Source organism: Pseudochaenichthys georgianus, chromosome 21, assembly GCF_902827115.2.
Source record: "Pseudochaenichthys georgianus chromosome 21, fPseGeo1.2, whole genome shotgun sequence".
NCBI lineage: Eukaryota > Metazoa > Chordata > Actinopteri > Perciformes > Channichthyidae > Pseudochaenichthys > Pseudochaenichthys georgianus.
The window spans coordinates 18,479,043-18,500,520 of NC_047523.1; the positions used below are offsets into that span (position 1 = coordinate 18,479,043).

At 40.1% G+C, this 21,478-nt stretch overlaps 1 protein-coding gene across 1 annotated transcript in view; it reads right to left on the bottom strand.

The window, feature by feature from the left end:
* The window catches only part of epha6 (eph receptor A6), a 241,498-nt gene that overhangs the window by 34,667 nt on the left and 185,353 nt on the right, over positions 1-21,478 (bottom strand). The window contains exon 6 of the mRNA XM_034110395.1: positions 740-864. Within this exon, the coding sequence (XP_033966286.1) occupies positions 740-864 (125 nt within the window). The remainder of the gene's footprint in view (positions 1-739; positions 865-21,478) is intronic.

Sequence of the window (21,478 nt, forward strand, 5' to 3'; positions counted from 1 at the left end):
TACAATATTAACATATCAAATTGTAATTGCTGATCAATATTGACAGCATATATTAACAACTAAAAACATCTGTCCAACAATTTTAACAATGTGATTTTTATTAGAGACTTACACAATATATTTGAACTCTTTTAGATGCATGACTGTGGTAAAGGTTTATTTAGTTTGGGTTATTCATACACATCTCAAAAATCAGCACATCTGTATTACTTTAACCCCTCATTTACAAGTAGCCATTGATCTATTGTTTTCTTCTAAGGACTTATTTCTAGAAGAGGTGTTTGAAAACAAGCCCATATAGTACGCAATCCAGATAACATGATGGGCATAGATTATGTTTAATTATAGTATAAGAGGCTATGCATATTGGAAAAGCTTTTAGTTGTCTTGATATCAAACCTATTCAAATCCAGTTGTTTCTAGTTGTTAGTCTCCTTCATAAGACATTTAGATAAACATACAGTATACCAATGCTAAGCTTAAGGGGATTGCAAACTAATTCAGTTAGCATTATGGTAACCATTGGAATGAAGTCTAACGTCAACAGTGTGTCATGTGACAATTAGTTAGCTATAAGCAAGGAACCAAGAGTTTTTTTGGTCTAAGCTAGATGTTCTTGTTTAAACTCAAATATTTCAAATGATTGTTCTTAAACATATATCACACACTTGCTTGATCTATAACTACTACTGCTCTTATATTCTAGACAGGACCTGTCTATCAGCAAAAGTAACTGTACCTTCTGATAATATTTGATCTCGTAGTCGAGGATGCCCTGCGGTGTTTGTTCCGGCTGCTGCCACGAGAGAGCAATGCTGTTCGGAGAGGCCCAGTCCTTCTTCAGAGTCCCAACAAGAGACGGACCTGTTGGAACACAAAATATGCAGCTTAAGCTTAAATGTCTTTACTGTAAAGTCACAATAATTATATGAGTCCTACCACCTTTGTTGATTAACCTATGAATAAAGTCAAATCAACTTATATCTTTGATGTTAACAGTTTGCACACTTAAGACTTGATTTTTAACAATCTTAGCCTTGTCCCTCAAATGTGTGCGAATATACAAACATTTGAATTCAAAAGCTAATTGTTTCTTAAGATGCAAGGTTCCCTCTTCCCTCTTTAGCTTGAGCATAGTCTCACAGAGCTAGCGTGGCTGCAGACTCTTAGTCTTGTTGATCTAGGGAGAACCAGTTGACCTCAGCAAGCATTCAGTTTGACAAGAACGTGCAGAGTAAGGAGTTTTTCAATGATGCCGACAGTATACAATGAGGCTGTATAGCAAAACAAGAAATTCAGGGGTTGACCAGGTTTGTACATGGAAATGCAAACAGTCGATTAACACCCGTCCACCTTGTCAGAAATAATTACCACACATCCATGCTGACACTCAATTATTGCATTTCAAACTAGGTTGTAGGTATTTCAAGTCACTTGAAGTGCATGCCCTGTGGGCCATCTAAGCTAATTTACAGATGGCCCTGAGCCCAATAGAGATTGCTCTGAAAAATGCGCACGGACGAAATGGCACGAAGGGTTTGGGGGGCCTCCGTCCCCCTAGAAAATGTAGATTTTTGCAGGTCTTAGATGCTGTCTGGTGCATTCTCTAGACTGAATTATAAGATGAACCACCACAATATTATATTGTACAATTTCAATTTTATTCTTCATTTCACTTGTTTGTTTGTTCTTGTTTGTGTTTGCTCGCTTGCATGCCCTGCATAGCTATAAGAAACACTTAAGTTGTTGGTCAAAACACTTTCCATCTGATGAAGGCAAATGCCTTCCCAGATGTAGAAAACATTACATTCAGTTATTAATGCCAAAACAAACATTATTTACACTATTATAGCCCCTGTTAAAAATGTTTGTAATGTTATCTACTGTAAATTGGTCGAACGAATGCCTCCTCATCGACATCCGGAAGCTGACCAAGCAGACCCGAGCAGCAGTCGAGAGGAGCCGAGTGCATCCGCGAAGCACACAAAATGGCGACGTCAGAGTTCCCGTTAGCCGGCAAATCTAAATCTCTTTGGTCAAAATAATTTCCCTTTAGCGCAATACCGCTTCAGTTGCGCCTCTTATGTGACAGACAAGAAGAGTATGTGACAGACATGAATAGTCAATTCTAATGTCTAACACGTAATATGGAGAAAGAGATGTCCTGTATGGGTTGATTGTGCGTTGATCTGTTGGTAATGCCTCGGGGTTCCGGTGGGCATGTAAACAAATGCATAATGCTGCGCTATACTTTGTGGCCTCATCCAGTTGCATAGCGACACTTATTGTTTAGGTGTCTTTTAATAAGCAGGTAGTCATATCATTAGCTAGAACTAGCTGGATCTGATCGATATGGACATAAACGCGAGTGAAGTCTAATCTGACGGGAGAGAGAGATCAGCTGCTGCTGACGAGTCGACACTCAGCTCTGCATAATCACATGCAGCGGTGAGCGAAAAAAACACACACTTCAGGTTAGAATATCACACATGGCTATTTTAATTACCTCTCAAACTACCTAAACTAGTTATAGATATGTTTAGTTTTACTGTCGGGTCACTCATTACTGGATCCGCGAGCTGCATGATACTGGCATAATAGATTGCCCGATCGGGCAACCAGCAGGTGAGGCTTCATTGCCCGAGCTAAATACTAGATGGCCCCGGGCCATCGGGCAGTCCTTAATATCGAGCCCTGTATCCTTATTCTGTAATCTGCATTGTGTTCCTACTAATACATTGTACATTTAAGTGTAAACATGTGGCATTTAGTTTAGGGGTTTTGAACGTGTTCTTTATTCCTATTTACCTATTTTCTTTAATTTGACAGCCAACACCAACAAAGTTCCTCTAACTCGATTACTTTATTATGTTGTTGTCATGTTAACAGCCCAAAATAGTTGCCCTGCTTGGATAAAAGATCCACACAGCTATTTCTTTCTCCCATAAGATCATCTTTAATTGAAAATAAGTTGAGAAAGCCACATCTTCTTTTCTTGGATGAATTGCATTAGCTTTGCTCTATGAATTTCTGCTGGGTAAATAATTGCGCTGAGCTCCCAGGAGAGGTTAGCAGATGTAACTGCCACGAAAGCCATTATTGTATATTATATCTTTAATATTACAGAGCTGACTCATTATGTGGATATAGATGTAGGCCTGCTTCTCTCGTGTGTATTCAGTAAGTAAAATGTTGCCACTGACACATTTTTCCAATTGATTCTACAGTAGTGTCTCTAGGAAATCTGTTTGTGCTGTAGTTTTCACTTTATCTTGGGGAAGTATGGAGAGTTAGCAATAGGGGTTTTAGGGTTTTAAGCTGTTAGGCGCCAAGCCTGTTTTTCAGGTTTCAGGCTCGAAAATGACATTCCCAGAACAAATGACCATATCTTCCCTTCTAAAAGGGTTACATTAATAATCTTTTTTTTCTCAAAGTAATGATAAACCTGTGAGTTGGAGAAAAGTCAGAATCAATATAGATTTTTTTTATTTTAAATAAAATTCAGATTGAACATGGTAAAAAACTGTAAATTATAGTGTCCGTCCAAAATATATTTTGTACTTATAGTGGAAAATAACCTTGGATGATGGGTTAGTAGACTAAAAGCTTTAGGAATCCAAAGTACAATATATAATAAGTACCCTGTATCAATATTGATGCAAAACAAGTGATATTTGACCTTTTTAGATAGATTTAGCAAAAAATTCCTCTTCTGGGGCCATTTGGGTGGATTTTCCTTATCTCTGGCCCCCCTTCTTCGATTTTGACATGTGACTTCTCTTTCTGACCGTTAGAGCCAATAGAATCCAAGGGAAATCATCCCGCACATACTCATGTTAAAAAAAAAAGGTGGCCTCTCTGCGCATGCTAGCTTGCAGCAGAGGGGAGAAATATCGCTGCTCTGATATCAAGCAACGGAAAGGAGGAATTGCTCAAATGTTGTGCATGGAAGTTGAACTACAAAGAGGATGTATTCAAAGTATTCAAAATACACATTTTGATTTGTTCCCATATTTGTGGTACACATATTTAATCCAAAATTGCATTGAGATTGTTTTGTATAATATTAAGAAATGTGTAAAACGTGCGTAAGCAAAAATAAAACGGTGTTTCTGCAATAGAGGGATATTTGTAAACCAACTCTCATTTTACTCACATTATTGAAACATTATTGAAATGCACAACTCATGATGACAGATAACAGAAATGACTAAAACATGCATTTAATCAAGAAACGTTTTTTAACTGAACAAAACGTGGTGAAATAGGGCTGGAGGGCTTAGGTGTAAAGCGCCGTGCAGCTTCCAGCACTTTTATATTGCATACGTTGTAATGCATGGCTAATCCTTAATAACCACCCACTTAATAGTCATTTAAAATGTGCTAGGTAGTCTGAAATGTTAGCAAAAATAGAACAACATAATCTCATGCGTGAGTGAAAACAGCTAATAATATTAATGCAATCAGCAACCTCAAAGGTCAGGAGGTGTGTGCACTGAGTGCTTACATGTGTATATGAAGGGTTTACTCATGCGAGTGCATGTTTTTATCTTGAAAAGAGAGTATAGAGTAACAGGATTAGTATTTCTATAATAACCTAAAGCTGCTGACATTTTATTAGGTGATACTGTATTATTACATATAACCTCTCATATGCCCATCTGGCTCAGAACTCTCTCCTATCCTCTGCTGCGTCACTCCTCAGTGGCAGAGAGAATTCATCTCAGGGGGATTTTATCTGATCTCACTCTGTATAATGAACCACTCTGTTAAATCTGCGACGTTGCAAGGTTTCCCGCGATGCCTTTGCCAGCTGGGTACAACAGTGGTGGCTAGTGTCATGCAGAGGAAGCATCAAACTAAGACACAGCAAGATGCTTTGCATCTGCTGTTATCATATTGGCCCCTGATAGGGAACAATAAACACAGACTAAATACAATCTCCTTCTGAATCATAGATTCAAATCAACCTCCCCAAGGCACTGCAATACGCACTCACACAAGTTGTGAAGAGCTGACGTGTGTAACAACAATATGTTTGTTGGAAAAGCAGAACCGCCGGATGGTTGGAGGAAAAATAACAGGGGAAATGTGGCAGCTGAGCTTGCACATCAAGACATCACAACACAGCCCTCATATGTTTATTTTTCCCGCGATCATACAACAGCCATAGTTACTCTAATTGAGACATTTTCCGAAACATAAAAAACATTTGTTTATTCAGGCCATATTTTCAGTTCTATACATCATCCTAAACGCCCATCTGCTCCCTGGGTTATTGTATTAGCATTGGTCTCAATAATTGATAAAGTAATCATCTAGATGTAATGTAATAGACATTTATATAAATAAAAGTTTAAGAGGAAAGGCTCCAAACCTGAGAGGAAACACGTCTATATGAATGATTTATTTACTTGTCTAATGTTAACATGTTTAATAAAACAATCAATGAAGACTCATGAGATGGAAGCATAGACTTCATGTGGTCCCATTACAATTCAGGACACAACAATATTCCTGAGAGAAAGTTTAAGACGGAGGTGAAGTAGAAGCTACAGCGTCTGACGGCATTGAGGTTGCACATATCCAAGGGATGAAGTACGAAGCACATCACAGCCTGCGGGCATCTGTAAGACACTTTGAGGATGCAGGACACGCAGCAACAGTCTTTAACGATTGTATTGTATGTGGGTTATTAGAGCTGCAGCATGAAATATGCCAGAGAAACTCAGGAGCATTAGAAAGCCATTAGAAACACCAGTCAATTAAGATGCCCGATGGATGGATTTTCCAGTCAAGCGTGGTTAAGCTAAACATAAACTAATGGGGAGTCTTTAAATGAGCTTGACCTGCATATGATTTTAATTAGCTTTCCTGCCCTAAAGGCTTCCATTAACTGTTTGAAAAAATCAATAGAGCCAGTATTGATGCTGCGCAAGAGCTTAAACGATGTCCTAACACTCCACTGATTCACTGCTGATAGAGAGATAGTGTGAAAAAGAAACACACAAACACAATATAGGTGCTCTTATTTACAACAGTCATATTGATATGTCTGTCCCTCTCTCCTAGGTGTCCGCTTGTGTTTGTCTTATGGGTGACGCAAAATGGAACAAACACATGCATACACACACATGCTATACAAATATTCAATTCACCTGAATCTGATTCAAATTAGCTCAGCTCAATACAATTCAAATATATTCCAAACGCCACCTGCTCTTGACAGGTACGTGGGGCACTTCAAAAGCACTTTATCGTTGCTTCAGGGGACTCAGGGGAAGATTGAATGAATTGAAGTTGTCTTCAATGTTACCGATGGGACTTCCAAGTAAGCTTTGTCACTTGCATAACATCTGTGTGTATGTGAACGTCTGTGTGTAACCAGGGTTTTGTTTTTGCCTTCCTTTTCAAACCGCAAGACAACACTGAAGTGACATGGGGTCTGCTTTGGAGACTATCATCGTTACCCTTCATTAATGCTGCAGGTCATTCCTATTGCACTGTGGGTCATCGTTCGCTGCCATGAACTCCATGAATAAACACACAGACAACACCACGGAGACCTGAGGGCCAAGTCAATTGTTGAGTCTAAGACTAATTATAAATAAGTGACTGATCTGCTCAACTTAATCAAGCAGTATAATTGGAATTGTTTCCTTATTTGCACTGACCTCTGTGACATGCATCAGAGAATCAAGTCTCCATGCAAATTATGCCTTTTGTTGGGCCGTCATGATATGTGTGGAATAGTTTTATATTTTGAGTCCTTTAAGAGAACTAGTTGATTGAGACCTATCCCACATATCTGTGCATTTAGTATGGAGCTTGAGATACAAAGGTAAATAGCCTAACTTAGCGTAACAACTGCAAGGATGTGGAAGGAGCTAGCCTGGCTCCAAAATTCTAAAATCGTCTTTCCAGTATCTCCAAAACTCACAATTAATATATAATATTCCGTTTGAGACAGTTATTTTGGACACATGGACAATGTGATACAAGTAATTTCCCTGTTGGGGATTAATAACATTATATCTTCTTCCTCTTCTTCACTTCTTCTAAAAAACACCTCAATGTTGTGTGTGTGTGTGTGTGTGTGTGTGTGTGTGTGTGTGTGTGTGTGTGTGTGTGTGTGTGTGTGTGTGTGTGTGTGTGTGTGTGTGTGTGTGTGTGTGTGTGTGTGTGTGTGTGTGTGTGTGTGTGTGTGTGTGTGTGTGTGTGTGTGTGTGTGTGTGTGTGTGTGTGTGTGTGTGTGTGTGTGTGTGTGTGTGTGTGTGTGTGTGTGTGTGTGTGTGTGTGTGTGTGTGTGTGTAATCACAGCTTTTGATGGCGCCTTTAGTTTCCCCTTCAGGAACTGCTCTTGTACGTTTACTGTCCAACCCAACAGTACAATGAAACATCCGCCTTGGGCCACAGCCTTTGTTCATAATAACTTTCATATTGGTGACTTTCCATTCCCATACAGGGTTTCCATGCATCGAACCAAGATGGTTCTGCTCAGCTTGCAATTTTTCAGCAGGTTTGCTTCAAGAACTTTTGGGAGCTTTAGATTTGGTCTTCACAAATGATACTGGTCATTGCATAGCACTTGGATACATAATGTCTGATTCTGAATCCATACCACTGTGTGCACCCATGGTAGCTCCACATCCCTCCCTCCATCTCCTTCTCTACAATCTCCATATAAAGTGCTGCAATTTTCTGGCCAATCATCGACAGCAATCTCTCTTCCCACTGTGGTGATACAGGCTTCTTTTTCTCGAGGCATATTGTTGCTGCCTGCAGTTTCAGACAGGGAAACAATGGATGTGACCCCTATGACACTAAATAGCTGTCAACTGGATCTAAACTGGGACAGTTTCTTGTTCCCCCTCGGTACACCTGCAATCCCCCCTGCTGTGGTGGCTGTCTCTGGTATGACAGTAAAGAAAAGCTCCTAAGACTCTTTTGCACCATCCAGATGGTGGATACAACAGTCACCCGGACCATTTATCATGTGTATCTGCCGAGTACAGGGAGTTAACAGCTAATTAAAATCATCAGTCACGCAACAAAAGCAGGGATAAGAGAGGCGGAGTGAACAAGATAAAAGAAAAAAAGAGACCTGTCTACAAGTTAAGAGCTACCTCCACACTATTTATGTAGCTTTGGGTTGAAAGAGGATAGTGTAAAACCAGAACATAGTAGTGGGGAAAGTAACAGGAAAAGAAGGGAGGCAAATCAAAGAAACCTATAGTGTCTGACTTTGGATGGTCTTTGACTTGCCTGTGACATTTAAACCTTATTGACATTCTGCACTAAAAGGAGTGAAATAGGGATTAAAAGACAGACAGACACGAAGCGAAAAGGAGTGTTGCCTATGTCTCGTGGAGAAGGTTTGTGTGCTAGCGAGCCTGTCTGACACTCGAGGTCCCGTCTTTAATAGGGTCCCAGCTTGCCACTGATCCCTCTTGTTCCCGCTTAATGGGGACGTGGAGAGGCAATGACGTGTGGGAAAGGCTGGTGAAACCAACCCTATACTGGCCCACCACAATCAATACTCATTTGGCCTCCACCTCTCTTTCCCCAAAAGTAATTAATGAGAAGAACGGAAGTATGCTGCCGCTGACAGCTGATTTCCCTGCCGGTCCCTGTCCTTAACACCCTGTCCACTTCTCAAGCTGCTACTTAAAAGGTTCATTATGGTTGAAACCAAGCATTCAGTATTGGAAAGTGACAAAGATATGGGCAGACACATATGTCAAAGCGCATAATGTTCTTTTAGAATAAGAACCTAAATGAAGTGCCATTCTTTCCAGATTAGTGTCATCTGATAAAACACAGTTGCATTTACGTTAAACTGGCATTTAACTGGTAGGTTGGCCACCGTAAGACACCCAACCATCAATGAATTAGTGGGAAAGCATTAAGTAAACTGTTATTTATCCACCATTGTTGATAAAGTACATTTTTTGTAATCTACAATACAGGATTAGGCTGCTTATGTAGGTTTCCATCTAGTTTATTCTCCAACATGTCCTCATACCTTAGACTTTGACTACATTGATTGCAAATGACTCCAAAAATGACATATATAACTGTAGACAATTGACTACCCTGTCACTTGCATAGCATTTCACTTGAATTGATTCTACGATATTTAATTCAGTTTTAACAACAAGGGTGCACTTGATGGTGACGATTTATGATTATGGGATTCAGTAGACGAATGTACACAATTGAAATGCTTTAATTTCTGTTTCTGCACGTTCCTTTACATGTACATACAGGAACCAACATTGTGTCGAAAAGATGTATTCTATGTGCCACATACACATGGTTAGCACTATACATATCTGAACAAAATCAAAACTTTCAGTCAAAATCTCTCTGTGTAGGAGTGCATGTGGAGAGGAGTGGAGTGGCACTGCAGTGGAGGTACAGTATAAATAGCAGTCGACCCTCCTATAGCACCCTGAGCAGACCTACTGCAGCAGAACACACAGCAGGCAGTGGCAAAACCTTCTTTCCTATAGAGTTCACACCACTGGTACACAACCCATTGTCAAGTCAACCATCCTGGAGTTAAAATAGCCCACACAATTGATACAGTGTTGTGTGAATGGGTGATGAGGAATTGCTTGAATACAGCAGAGAGCATGGGCTTTAAAAAGCACCTACAATGCACAAGAAGACAGTAAACAAGAGTAATGCTGTTTTGTTTGGGCCAATCACTTGCAACTTCTACAAAAAGGTCACCGTTTCATGTTTTTGTATGGAGCAAAGACATTGCAATTTTGCAGGGTTGTTTCTAGTACCAGGTAATAGTTTTAATATTTTGTGGGTGTAGTGCCTTACATTGGTTGAGTACACAACCGTTTTTACTTGAGGGCATTTTAAAGAACCAGTCAACTTAAGTGGGAGAAACTGACACTTAAGAAATAGAAAATCGTCTGATTAATCAATATTAAGACCATTGCTCAGAGAGGCACATTTGTGGAATGAAGACAGAGCACTAAAAGTCTAATTTCAGTCCTACAGTACTTACTGAATCACAGTTGAAAAAAACGAACAGTCTGACATGAGAGGAACGTACAAACCATTGCATGCGTGGTAACTGGTATGAAGTCCTGTAAATGATGTGTTTGATGAAATTCAACCCTTGAATTCAAATTCAACCCTTAGATTGATGAAAGGATTGAGGTGGGACTTAACAGAGAGAACACTTCAGAGAACATCCATCAGGATTGCAGAACAATGAATCCAATCACTCTGTATTAATGAGCCAATGCCTAAAATAGTTGTCGTTGTGAGGTGAAGTCAGGGGAAATGATCTTTGCAGGGGGGGAAAAGCTTCCAGTTAAAAGTCTGGGCATAAATAATTTTCTGGAGTAGAAATAGCTAATCTCCCCACCTGCTCTGAACACTGCTGAATAGTGATGCTGGGGAATAGCTATTCTTAACGCTGACTGGTGAATAGGTGACTGACTGTATGCCTGAAGGGCTCACAAGAGCTGGCTGATCATATACAGTATATTGCCAAACACAATACTGTCGATGTGGGCAGCTCAATGAAGGACTTCCAAACTTAACTGGTGGAATGAATGACTTATCAAGTAGATTTTTAGTCTTAAAGAGTGTAACAATTTACTCATGGATATTCCTGTAAGGGCTCTGTGACATTCAATAAAGGTCCATGTAGCTGAGCAAAGTATATTTGGCAAACTATTTTAAAGGTGACATGTCATGCTTTTCCGGTTATTACCTGTCCCCTTGTGTGTTATGAAGGTTTTTATGCATGTAAACGGTGTGCAGAGTCAAAACCCTCAAAGTACACCATGTAGGGAGTAAAACTCTAAAACAGAAAATACCTCCCCAAAATGCCTCGTTGGAGATACGTCACTGTCTATTTGATTCTTCCGGGTACATCATGATGTCGTCCCCGGAACGAAATGGACCAATCCGTGGAGCGGTTACGTTACGTCCGCGGAGCCGTTACGTTAAGCCCCCGCTGATTGGTCCAAATTGACCAATCCACGGACTTCCTCACACACTCAGTGCAGGCAGCTCTGCTGATCTCTCCTCCCTGGCTGCAGGCTGATAACTGACAGTTGGGATCGCGGCGAAATTCTCTCTGCAGACCCATTCTCACAACGTTTATCAACCTTTTTCTTACTCAATATCAAGCCACACTTATTGTTTTTACTTCGGCTGTGACTTTGTGTGTGCTCAGGGTGAGTTTGGCTGTGTTTCGCTGTGTATCGCTAAACAAGGAAATCACACCTCCACGGAGCTTAGCGCGATTCACAACGTCCCGACTGGTCCCGACCAATCGGAGCACACTGGGCTCACAGGGAGGGGGGGGCAAGAGCTGCAACGAGCCGTTTAGTGGAGCGAGTGAATACACATACTTTACAGAGATGCTGTATGAGAAACCAATGTGAGTTTGGAAAATTGCACAGTATAAATCTATTCTAGTAGACCTCAACAATGGAATTATGATCAGTGGATATGGCCATGACATGGGACCTTTCATACTTTTAAAGACACTTTTTTACATCTGTCCATCAGCTATACTTCAGACTGCAGTATGGCAATGGCCTTTGACTGGTGCCATATCATTTGGTCCATTAGTTTACAATTGTAATCACTTCACCAAAAAAATGAAATTCCTGTCTCAGCTGAATTTGTTGTGTTGATTAGCAATGTTAGCTGGCTAACATGCTAGATATATCTGCTGTATCATGTTAGCATCGTCATTGAGGGCATGTTATTGCAGCCCTCCCGTATTTTCAACACATAAAGAAAAGCTTATTAAGGAAAGGTAATCTCACTACATCCATGGGGGTGGTTAATCATAATAAATGACAAACATCAAACTCCCCAAATGCATCTCTGTCCCTGAACAAATTACCTTTTTAAAATGAATGCTTGTTTCTGGTGTCAGGACCTGCAATGCTTTGTCAAAAGATATGCCTTTGGGCCATTTTGCATTGTACTAAAAGCAAATCAATTACATCAGACTTCATCCTATCGCTTAAGTAATTCACACAAATCCTTTGCGCGTGTCCCCAAAGTTAGTGTAAACTAAATGACTTTGTCCCTAGCCCACCCTAATGTTACCCATATTAAGCAGGTGAATATTTGTATGCTGTAACCTGAGTAGAAATAAACAGATAGGAGGCCAACATGGGCACAGATCTCCCTACTGGGCCCAGCTGTGCTAATATGCCCCCTCCTAACCTCATTTTCACTTTTCCTAACCCTCATCACCTCTCTCTTCATCATTGTCATCCACAAAAGGTATACCAAAATCCAAATCAGTCTAAAAAAGCCTCAATATTATGTTACCATGTCAATCTACCTTTTATACTTCAAAGCAAAATCCAGATGTGTCAAAGTTCAGACATTTAGTATTCATGACAATCACCTCTTGTATTCTCATTGCTTGACTGTCTGTTATTTTTCTCCACAATCTGAACTAGAGTTTTTTTTCTATGTATGACTTTCTGTGTGTGTGTGTGTGTGTGTGTGTGTGTGTGTATGTGTGTGTGTGTGTGTGTGTGTGTGTGTGTGTGTGTGTGTGTGTGGTAGCGTCAACAGGTCATGGGCAAAGATAAAAGAGGGTGCTGAAGGGCAGAAAATGGGCAGGGGGCAACAGATGCCCCAGGTCACGCCGTGCCCCATGGGAAGCCAGCTAAATAAACCTGGCAACAAACACCGCCGTGCAAACACCTGCGAACATTATATCGCAGATGCACACATCTATGGGCTCAGAACAGTCTCATAATACACACATGCACACAGAAGGATCCACACTTGTGTTTTTCAATGCACACACAAATGTGTTCCGTTTCATATACATGTAAATAAAATCCAAATACAGAAAAAAGTCTTACATATGTATTTTTGATCCTCACATATTTGTTTTCCATTTAAAACCTCTGCACCTGCAAACACAAACCGCTTTCTGTGCACGGATCGCTGTGCATTCGTGTGTGGGTTTTTTGAGACTCCGCTGACGGTCAGCCGATTCGTACTTACCCCACGAGGGTAGATTTCTTGCGTTCATGACGTAGTGCTTCATGTACGCATTTTGCGCTGTCCGGTCAGCTCGCTAAACAGAGGGCGGAGCTTCAGGTGATCATGCAGAGCTACGTGTCTCCGTCAGACTCAGCAGCTGATCTGATCTCTCTCTCGCGTCCGGTTATACTTCACTCGCGTTTATGTCCATATCGATCAGATCCAGCTCTCCTGATCGGCCTTTATAGAGAGCACCGATCAAACTATTAAGAACCGATAATGACCGGCGGGGCTCCAACAACTTCATACAGACATAAATAAAGCAGCTGTATTCGCCACACAGGAAACACACATTTAAAACGGGTTTGCCTGCCGTTTTTGTGTACACAAGCATTCATCAATGGTTCGGAAAGTGGCGCGGTGCCTTAATAATATAAAGGCTTGTATTTGCGTGCATTTCCTGTTCGGAAAGTGGCGCTGTACTGAGAGTGGAGGTGTCCTGACATTAGCGCCTGCAGGCAGGCTCCATGGACCTGTCAGATCCGGACAGCGCAACATGCGTACATGAAGCGCTACGTCATGAACGCAAGAAATCTACCCTCGTGGGGGCGCACTCATGTGATTGGCTTAGAATTGAGGAGACATCTGATTGGCTATAGATAGAACAATTACAAGTACGAATCGGCTGACCGTCAGGGGAGTCTCAAAAAACCCACACACGAATGCACAGCGATCCGTGCACAGAGAGCGGTTTGTGTTTGCAGGTTCAGGGGTTTTAAACGGAAAACAAATATGTGAGGATCAAAAATACATATGTAAGACTTTTTTCTGTATTTGGATTTTATTTACATGTATATGAAACGGAACACATGTGTGTGTGCATTGAAAAACACAAGTGTGGATCCGGAAATACAAGTGTGAATCCTTCTGTGTGCATGTGTGTATTATGAGACTGTTCTGAGCCCATACACACCCATAATGTCTACACAAGCACAAACTCATCCTCTTAGTTAAAGAGCCAATCATTATAAACATACCTGAGCCCTCTTGTACTTGGCTTGTCATTTTTATTCTTATGGAAATAATGTATTGAGCTAATTGTTCTTATATAATGTAATTTGTTTGGTTCAAAATTCAATAAATATGATGCACATTACACTGCTTTCTATGTGAAAGCCACCTTCATTTATTTTGTAGCTGCTTATTTTCATCATTTGCTATTTAAATTGATACATTAATCACTATTAGCTTAGACTAAAGTATTGCTAAACAGAATACAGTCAGCTTTCAAACTCACATATTGGTGAAATTCATTGATGTGACAAAGCCCAAGGGCACAATGGTGGAAAGCCTAAAATCTTACAAAAAGAACCAGGTAATGTCCAAATCTGTATTCAACAATAAGGTAGCAGTTGGCCAGTAATCCCAGTTAATACAGCAACACCTGTTGATTTATATTTAAATCTTGTGTTGTTTGCCATTGGCGACATTTCAATACAATCCCTACTGTTTAAGAAAAAGGACAATGAAAGAATGTAAAGAGGAATGTAAGAGCGACAATCTACACAGCCAACTTTCTCATTTTCATTTGTCTTTACCTGAATAACCACACAGTTTAAGCCAACACGTCTTTGTTGTTTGCTTTTCTTTCTCTACATAAGCATGACATCCCTTGATACCATGGCTGAGAATGTTAAAATGTTCCTGTGGATGAAATAAGTCAATTCCATCTCAAATTATTCATGTAGTTGTCAAAGAAGCCTTTGCCCTTTCCCATTTCCAAGATAGACTGTGGGGGGCCACAAATATAGAGCTACTAATCACTGTGCTGGAACAGTTCCCAGCATGCATTAGGTTAAAGGCATGGAAATACCGTCCGACAGGTCTCCAGACTACCGCAGGACGGAAACACAGAAAAACATAGATGGATAAAATAGTTGCTGGCTTGCGGCACCCTGAGGAGAGCCACACAAACAAGAAGAACGCACACTTCACACAGAAAGGACTGCGGCTTCTTTTGAAAACTAAGACCTTGTTACTGTGAGCCAGGAGCCCCAACCCGACACACCATCCCTTCATTAAAGCAGGTAAAATAAATTAATACAAATAAATGTCATCATTTAAACCCTAATGTGACTTGAAACAGCTGTAAGACTTGAGCTCTGCCTCTGCCGCTTCATTTTCCTTTAAGTGAGTCTTTTTCATTTAACATGCTCGGATAAAAAGGACATACAGTGGAAACCCTGCACTATTAACAATGGGAGCAGAGCCGTGTACTGTTTGGGTGTAATAGATCATTTCCTATAGCTGAAGAGGGAAGCAAGGAAATTGAAAAATCTATATGATAGGTAACCAACAGAGGCAACACACGAGTACATCTGTGGTGTGTGGCGGCGGCAGTAAATATGAAACACCCAAGATCTTGATCTTATGTTCTCTCTGTATCATCTTTGCTTTTTTTTCTCTTCCACCCGCCACCAAGTTCCCTCTGACGACTTTCTTTCTTTATCTCTTTTCAACTCTCTTTCTGTCCCTGCGTCTCGTTGTCTCATCTCTCACTCTTTCTCTTTGCGGAGCTGATGGCGGCGGCTGGGTTGTGATCCAATCACAGGCTGGCTGCAGCAATCACCCTCTGCTGATTGGTTTTATAATCCTCACTCAGGATCTCAGATGGGAGAGAATCAGCTGGCCACGAAGTGCTGCTCTGAAAGCTGTCATACTGATGCACCCACGTACACACACACCCGCACATCATACACGGACTTTCTTCCTTTCTCTCTGCATCTATATCACACTTCTTGACTTCACATCATTGCTTCTATTCTCTGTACAGAAGTACTCTATGACTGTGTGTGGCAGAATATCAGTGATTGAACAACAAAGAGTGAAGCAGAGAACTCACTCAGCTAAAGTCATTCTTCATGTGTGCCTGAAAGCTTTGAGCTTCACTGTATGCAGGTACACATACAATAATAACATGAGCATCAGTATATCTTAGAATATGATGCAAGACTGCATCCGTGCCTTGCAACACCTCGCCAGTGCATAAAAAGGACAGGATGAAGTAAAAATATAAGTGAAGCGACACACACTCCATCCCAGACTCCCAGATCAATAAGCGGAGCTTTAACTCTCATATTTAAACATCCTGAGAAGAAAAGCTAATCTTCAAGGCACAATACCGCAGCTGAATCCCTATATACTCACCGGGATCTGTGCAGGTTTGATTTGCCTTCTAGCATGGATAACAATATGAAACGGGAAAATGTAATTAGTCAATACACACAGGTGCCGTTCATGAAAAATACAATAACTCGTACGTAAACACACACAGGAGTGTCTACAGAAAAAGGCCAAATTCATATCTGTGTGTATTTGGTACTTTTCCCCCCAAATCCCTTAACAGGTCCTCCATCATCTTGTAGGTATATTGTTTTTGGGAGAGTTAATACAAGACGCAAAGCCTAGACAATACTGTGTGTTACATCCTATATCCTGTGTTCTGCATCTTGCATTATAAATATCATTCTTTGCATCCTGCTTTGGATGCTTTGGGTCTTACTTTCAGTGTTGTTCATGCTGTTGCATCACCCCATAATATACAGTACGTCCTATTTACTGTGTCCTTGTTCTACAATTGTAAAGTTGAATAAGGACCAATAAGACCTCTATACCTGTCTTGCGAGTGTCTTCTGAGGTGTCTATCTAAATAATTGTTCAGGTGTAGAAGTATTCACAGCCAATATTCTGTCGTAGGTAGCTACAAAGAGACATTGTTTATTAGACTACAACATTGAGCCTCTGTGAATCCAATGGACTCAAAGAAGTGATACAGGAACAATGTTTTTGTTTAACAGTACTTGTCCAAGAATCATTCAAACTTAAGCTCGAGTCAGTGGACTGAAAAGGGCAATAGGGTGTTGTTCATGCAGAGATGTTACAACTGAGCTGATTTTAGTCACACTCAGTAGAGAGAAAAAGCTACACCTACTGTAGTTAAAACATATTCTGAGCTTTAACTGTACTGCTTGTTGCTCTCTTACTGACGGCGTCCATCCATGATAAAGTAGCTCGTAAATCATAGTACATTTAGCAGTCATTATGATGATTGTCTTACGACCCTTATGTGACATCAATGTTTTCTCCAGGTAACTCCCAAGTTCTACAACTAACTGTACAGGTCATAAAGAACATACTGTATATAACCCACTCTGCTTCTCTAGTGCTAGCTTGTGTACTCACACCTAAGGCTGCTTCGCCACTCCACAATTCCATCTCACAGGAATTCATTATTACTGCCAATAATCTCCAGGAAGTAATACTTTGGTGTGAGAAACACAATTACCATCCTGTATCCCGTGACCTGCATTTGAAGCATCTCCAACTCTGAGCTCTGATATTGTTCACTGTGTCACACAGCTCAGAGTTTTTCCATCTACACCTACACACTCTTCTCGTTTGCCCCCCACATTTTGAGTGATATGTTTCTGGAGTACTTTTACTTCGAGCTTGACACATTGTCATGAGAAAATAAGGGCCAAGAAGAACCCACTGCTATTTCTTATTTATACATGTATGTGTGTGTGTCCAGACCATGACTTTAACCTGTCAACATAGCTTCGCATTGCATTTAAAATGTCCTGAATTGCTCCCAAAACAATAGAGATGAAAAACTGCATTTGTTGACTGACATTCTGTTTTTGTGCTTGCTTTTAAATTATAATAATTTATATTCCTGCACAGACAGGTACATTTCCTCTGATGCAATGGTTAGTGTTCTGTCTATATTACAGTTTATTATGGAACTGATCCAATAAAGAATTGTTGTCCAATATCTTTGGAAATTTTCTACCAGCCTTTACTAAAGCGTGGGTTGGATCCTTTTAATTATCATATTATTATAATTAGATGTTTGTGAACAAAGTCTACTGTACTCTAATCAAATACAAATTGAACACTGGGGCAGAATAGCTTCCTAAAAAAAAGGAGAAACTTGTGTGTCCAGCCACAGTGTATATTTACTTCTTGCATACACACATGTTATAAGTTTATGTAGTTTGCACCCACTTTTGAATACTGTTAAGGGGCACACAGACGGACACATCCGGTCCCAGAGCTTCACCATTAGCTCAGAGTGTCCACTGAGGTGAAACCAAGTCACCGGGAGCATCCTTCATTTCAGGCCTGGAGGGAGAGAGAGAGAGATATAGAGACTGCTAGGCAAGATCTTCTCCCCTCTAACATACACATGCATACACACACTGTCCCCATGAGGTCAGCAGGATAAGCTAGTTTGGGGGAGGCATGTACCCTTCACTTCCTGTCAATGACAACATGGGCTGCTAGCCGCTACGCACCACTGAGTCTAAATCACTGTCTCCCTCCTCCTGTTTTTGTCTGGTTCCTCACACTGTGTCTATTCCTGACCCGTCTATAGTTCCCAGTCGTTTTGCATTCCCACCTCCCCCCAAAATCTGCCTCTCATAAGATACAACTTTAATGATTCCCTTGGGGTAATTGGCGTGTTGCTTTGGAAATAAACAAAAGAATAGAGAACATGTTTGTGATTGTGTGGGGACAATCTGCTAACTCATTCGAGCTCTCTGCGAGGCTCAGTTTACTTTCCTGGGCTGACGCAGTACTTTTGTTAAACAATTGATTGCATTGTAAGTTTGTACACCCTTGCGGTTCACAACTCGCAGTATGTCAAGATTCTTAAACGGTGGACACCAACCATGTGTGGGTTGAATCTGTGCAGATGGCCAACTGGAACGGGTGTTCAGTCAGCTTGGTTTATTATCTTTTTAACAACATAAGAGATAAAGGGGTACAAAGTATTTTCCATTAAGCAACAACAAATTATATCTTTTAAAATAAGTTTTCATATCTTTTCGACAATGCACAACATTGGCATGAAGTGTGTTTGACAGAAGACCAGCTTGTTTTTGTATTACTCACCACCATCTTCTCTGCCACTTCCTTCACGTGTCTCCAGGCTCTAATCACACAGGGGACCCTCATCCTCACTGTACTTTACTGCTTCAATCTCTGTTTTCTCATGTTTTTATATATATAAAACCGCTCTAGACAGTCCTCTGTCCCTTGGCTATTGGTGGATAAAGCCCTAAATATATTCTAAGTATTTATTTAGTGCCAATTCACAACAAGGAACCATTACAGTGTGTGAAACCTTTCAGGGCTGTTTCGAGAATTTAAGTTAAGATAAATAACATAAATAATAAAAGTATAGGAATTACTGCTAAAAGCTCTTTAAAAAGGAGCTTATGGTAGCAGTTTCTAATCTAATATGTCAATGCTTGACTACACTAAATGGCTGGGGACTTTTAAACTTTCTATGAAATGCATTTGTTATTTTTATGTTGGTGTTTCTTACATCTCACCTAACTTTGTAATTCATTCTTTGAACTGTCTCAATTTTTAGAGTTTAATCAGTGTCTAAGCCCTTTTTTAAACTTTGGATAGCTCATTAGTGTGTATAATTAACACATCTCCATTATCCGTCTTATGATTGTACAATATTTAAATAAAAGGAATCAAGATAATATGTGTTTGATGTGATACTTAATCACTTTTGCAACATTGTCTAATGGGATTGTAGTGCTAGGTAGAGAAAAGTACGGCATTGATGAGTACAAAACGCTGTTTCTTAAGAGAAACTTGATGAAATGACTTGACAACCGTCTGACACAGCTTCTCATGTGCTTCTGTGGTGGCTCCATGCAGCTACTCAAGGACACTTTGACAGGAAAACCTTCTGGTAGCAGGACTGTGTAGTCTCTACGGATTTACTGCCAGAGAGGCGTGTGTGTGTGTGTGTGTGAGAGTTATGTGTGTCATCCATCTGGGGTTCTGGCAGCACACACACATGCACACACCCTAATAGATGGGCATTTAACGACCTCACACACATACAAGAACCAATAGATGTGCTTTCTTCTTCAGAGACTTGGCCATAAGCTCGCTCTAATGTGTAAATAGTGTGAGAATCAATAATGCATAAGGTGTCTAAATGGAAATAAACACACAAAGGAAATACAGTGTGTGTTTTCGACACAAGTCTAAGGGTCAATTGATAGAAGTTTCTCCACAAAGAAAACTGACTTAGATAAACCAGTGAGCAAAGCTTTGGCTGGGTTTCTGTCGGCTTATATTCTGTGTTTTGTATTTCTATCACTGACTCTAAAACATCTGCCATTGGAGAATCATCTAAACATTTCTGGGCTTTCTTCTGTTTGTCCCTTAAAGTCTTTGGATTTGTGTGGTGTTTTAAAAAAATAAAATGGATTGTATGTTGAAAGTTTGTTGGGAATATTTGATTTCATTTTGAAGGAAGAAAGCCCTATGGTATTTTACATTGATTGACTGTACTCCAGCACATTGAATCTGAACTGAAAAAGATATTATGATGTTTAAGAGCTGATTTTAAGCTTTCAGAATGTATTAAGTCTTCACATTTGTATTGGGTGAACACTGTACTGTACATAGTCTGTTATTCATCCAAAAAAAAAGATTCAATGAATGACATTAATCCAACAGAGCAGTTGTTTTACCTGCTAAATGCCAGACTGAAAGTAAAAGTCAAAACAAAAAGAAAATCTGAATGAAAGTGTCCTTAACCTTTCCCAACCTATTTGTCCTTAACCATTGGGACTACTGTGCTAAATTCGGTACAATTACCAAACTGTTCATGTGATGTGGATATGAACAACTTTAAATAAACATAAAAAACTCAGCAGTCATAGTCAGAGTTTGATTTAAATCCAATTTACTGGAGTTGCTAGCGAGGGTCTCTCATTTATGTTACATTGGAAATGATAAATGCACTCTGGCAATCTGTCCCTTAATATGAGAGATGCCATAGTAATATTAGAGACAATTACCTTAGCTTAGTGGCAAAATGATGTGTTAGGACTAAGGTAAACAAAAATATGTAATTTGCTGGAACAAAATATCTGGATAGTCATGAAAATGTATGTCAACTGCAACCAATTTGTAAAATAACCAACACGAATATAGCAGCTGTTATAGGAATATGCAGTACATAAGAAATAGACACATCTGCAAACTAATATGAGTCAATTTTGTGGTAATGCTTGCTACAAAAGTTAAATGCTTTTACATAAAAAGTTGATATTATTTTATGTAATACCAAATGTGCAGGGAAGCCTGTTTATGATGGATATACAGTATTTGTGTCAGACTGCAGAGCTGCACCGAGCTCCAGTTAGAATGTGTTCCCCTATAGACTGTTTATAGGCGCTATATATCACAAGGCTTTCAATGGTAATCACCAATGATGCTGCAATCCCAACCCATTTAGGTCACTATTCTACAGCCCACGCTAGTTTGATGGAGCTACAGCCATTATGTCTTTCAGTGTGTGTGTGTGTGTGTGTGTGTGTGTGTGTGTGTGTGTGTGTGTGTGTGTGTGTGTGTGTGTGTGTGTGTGTGTGTG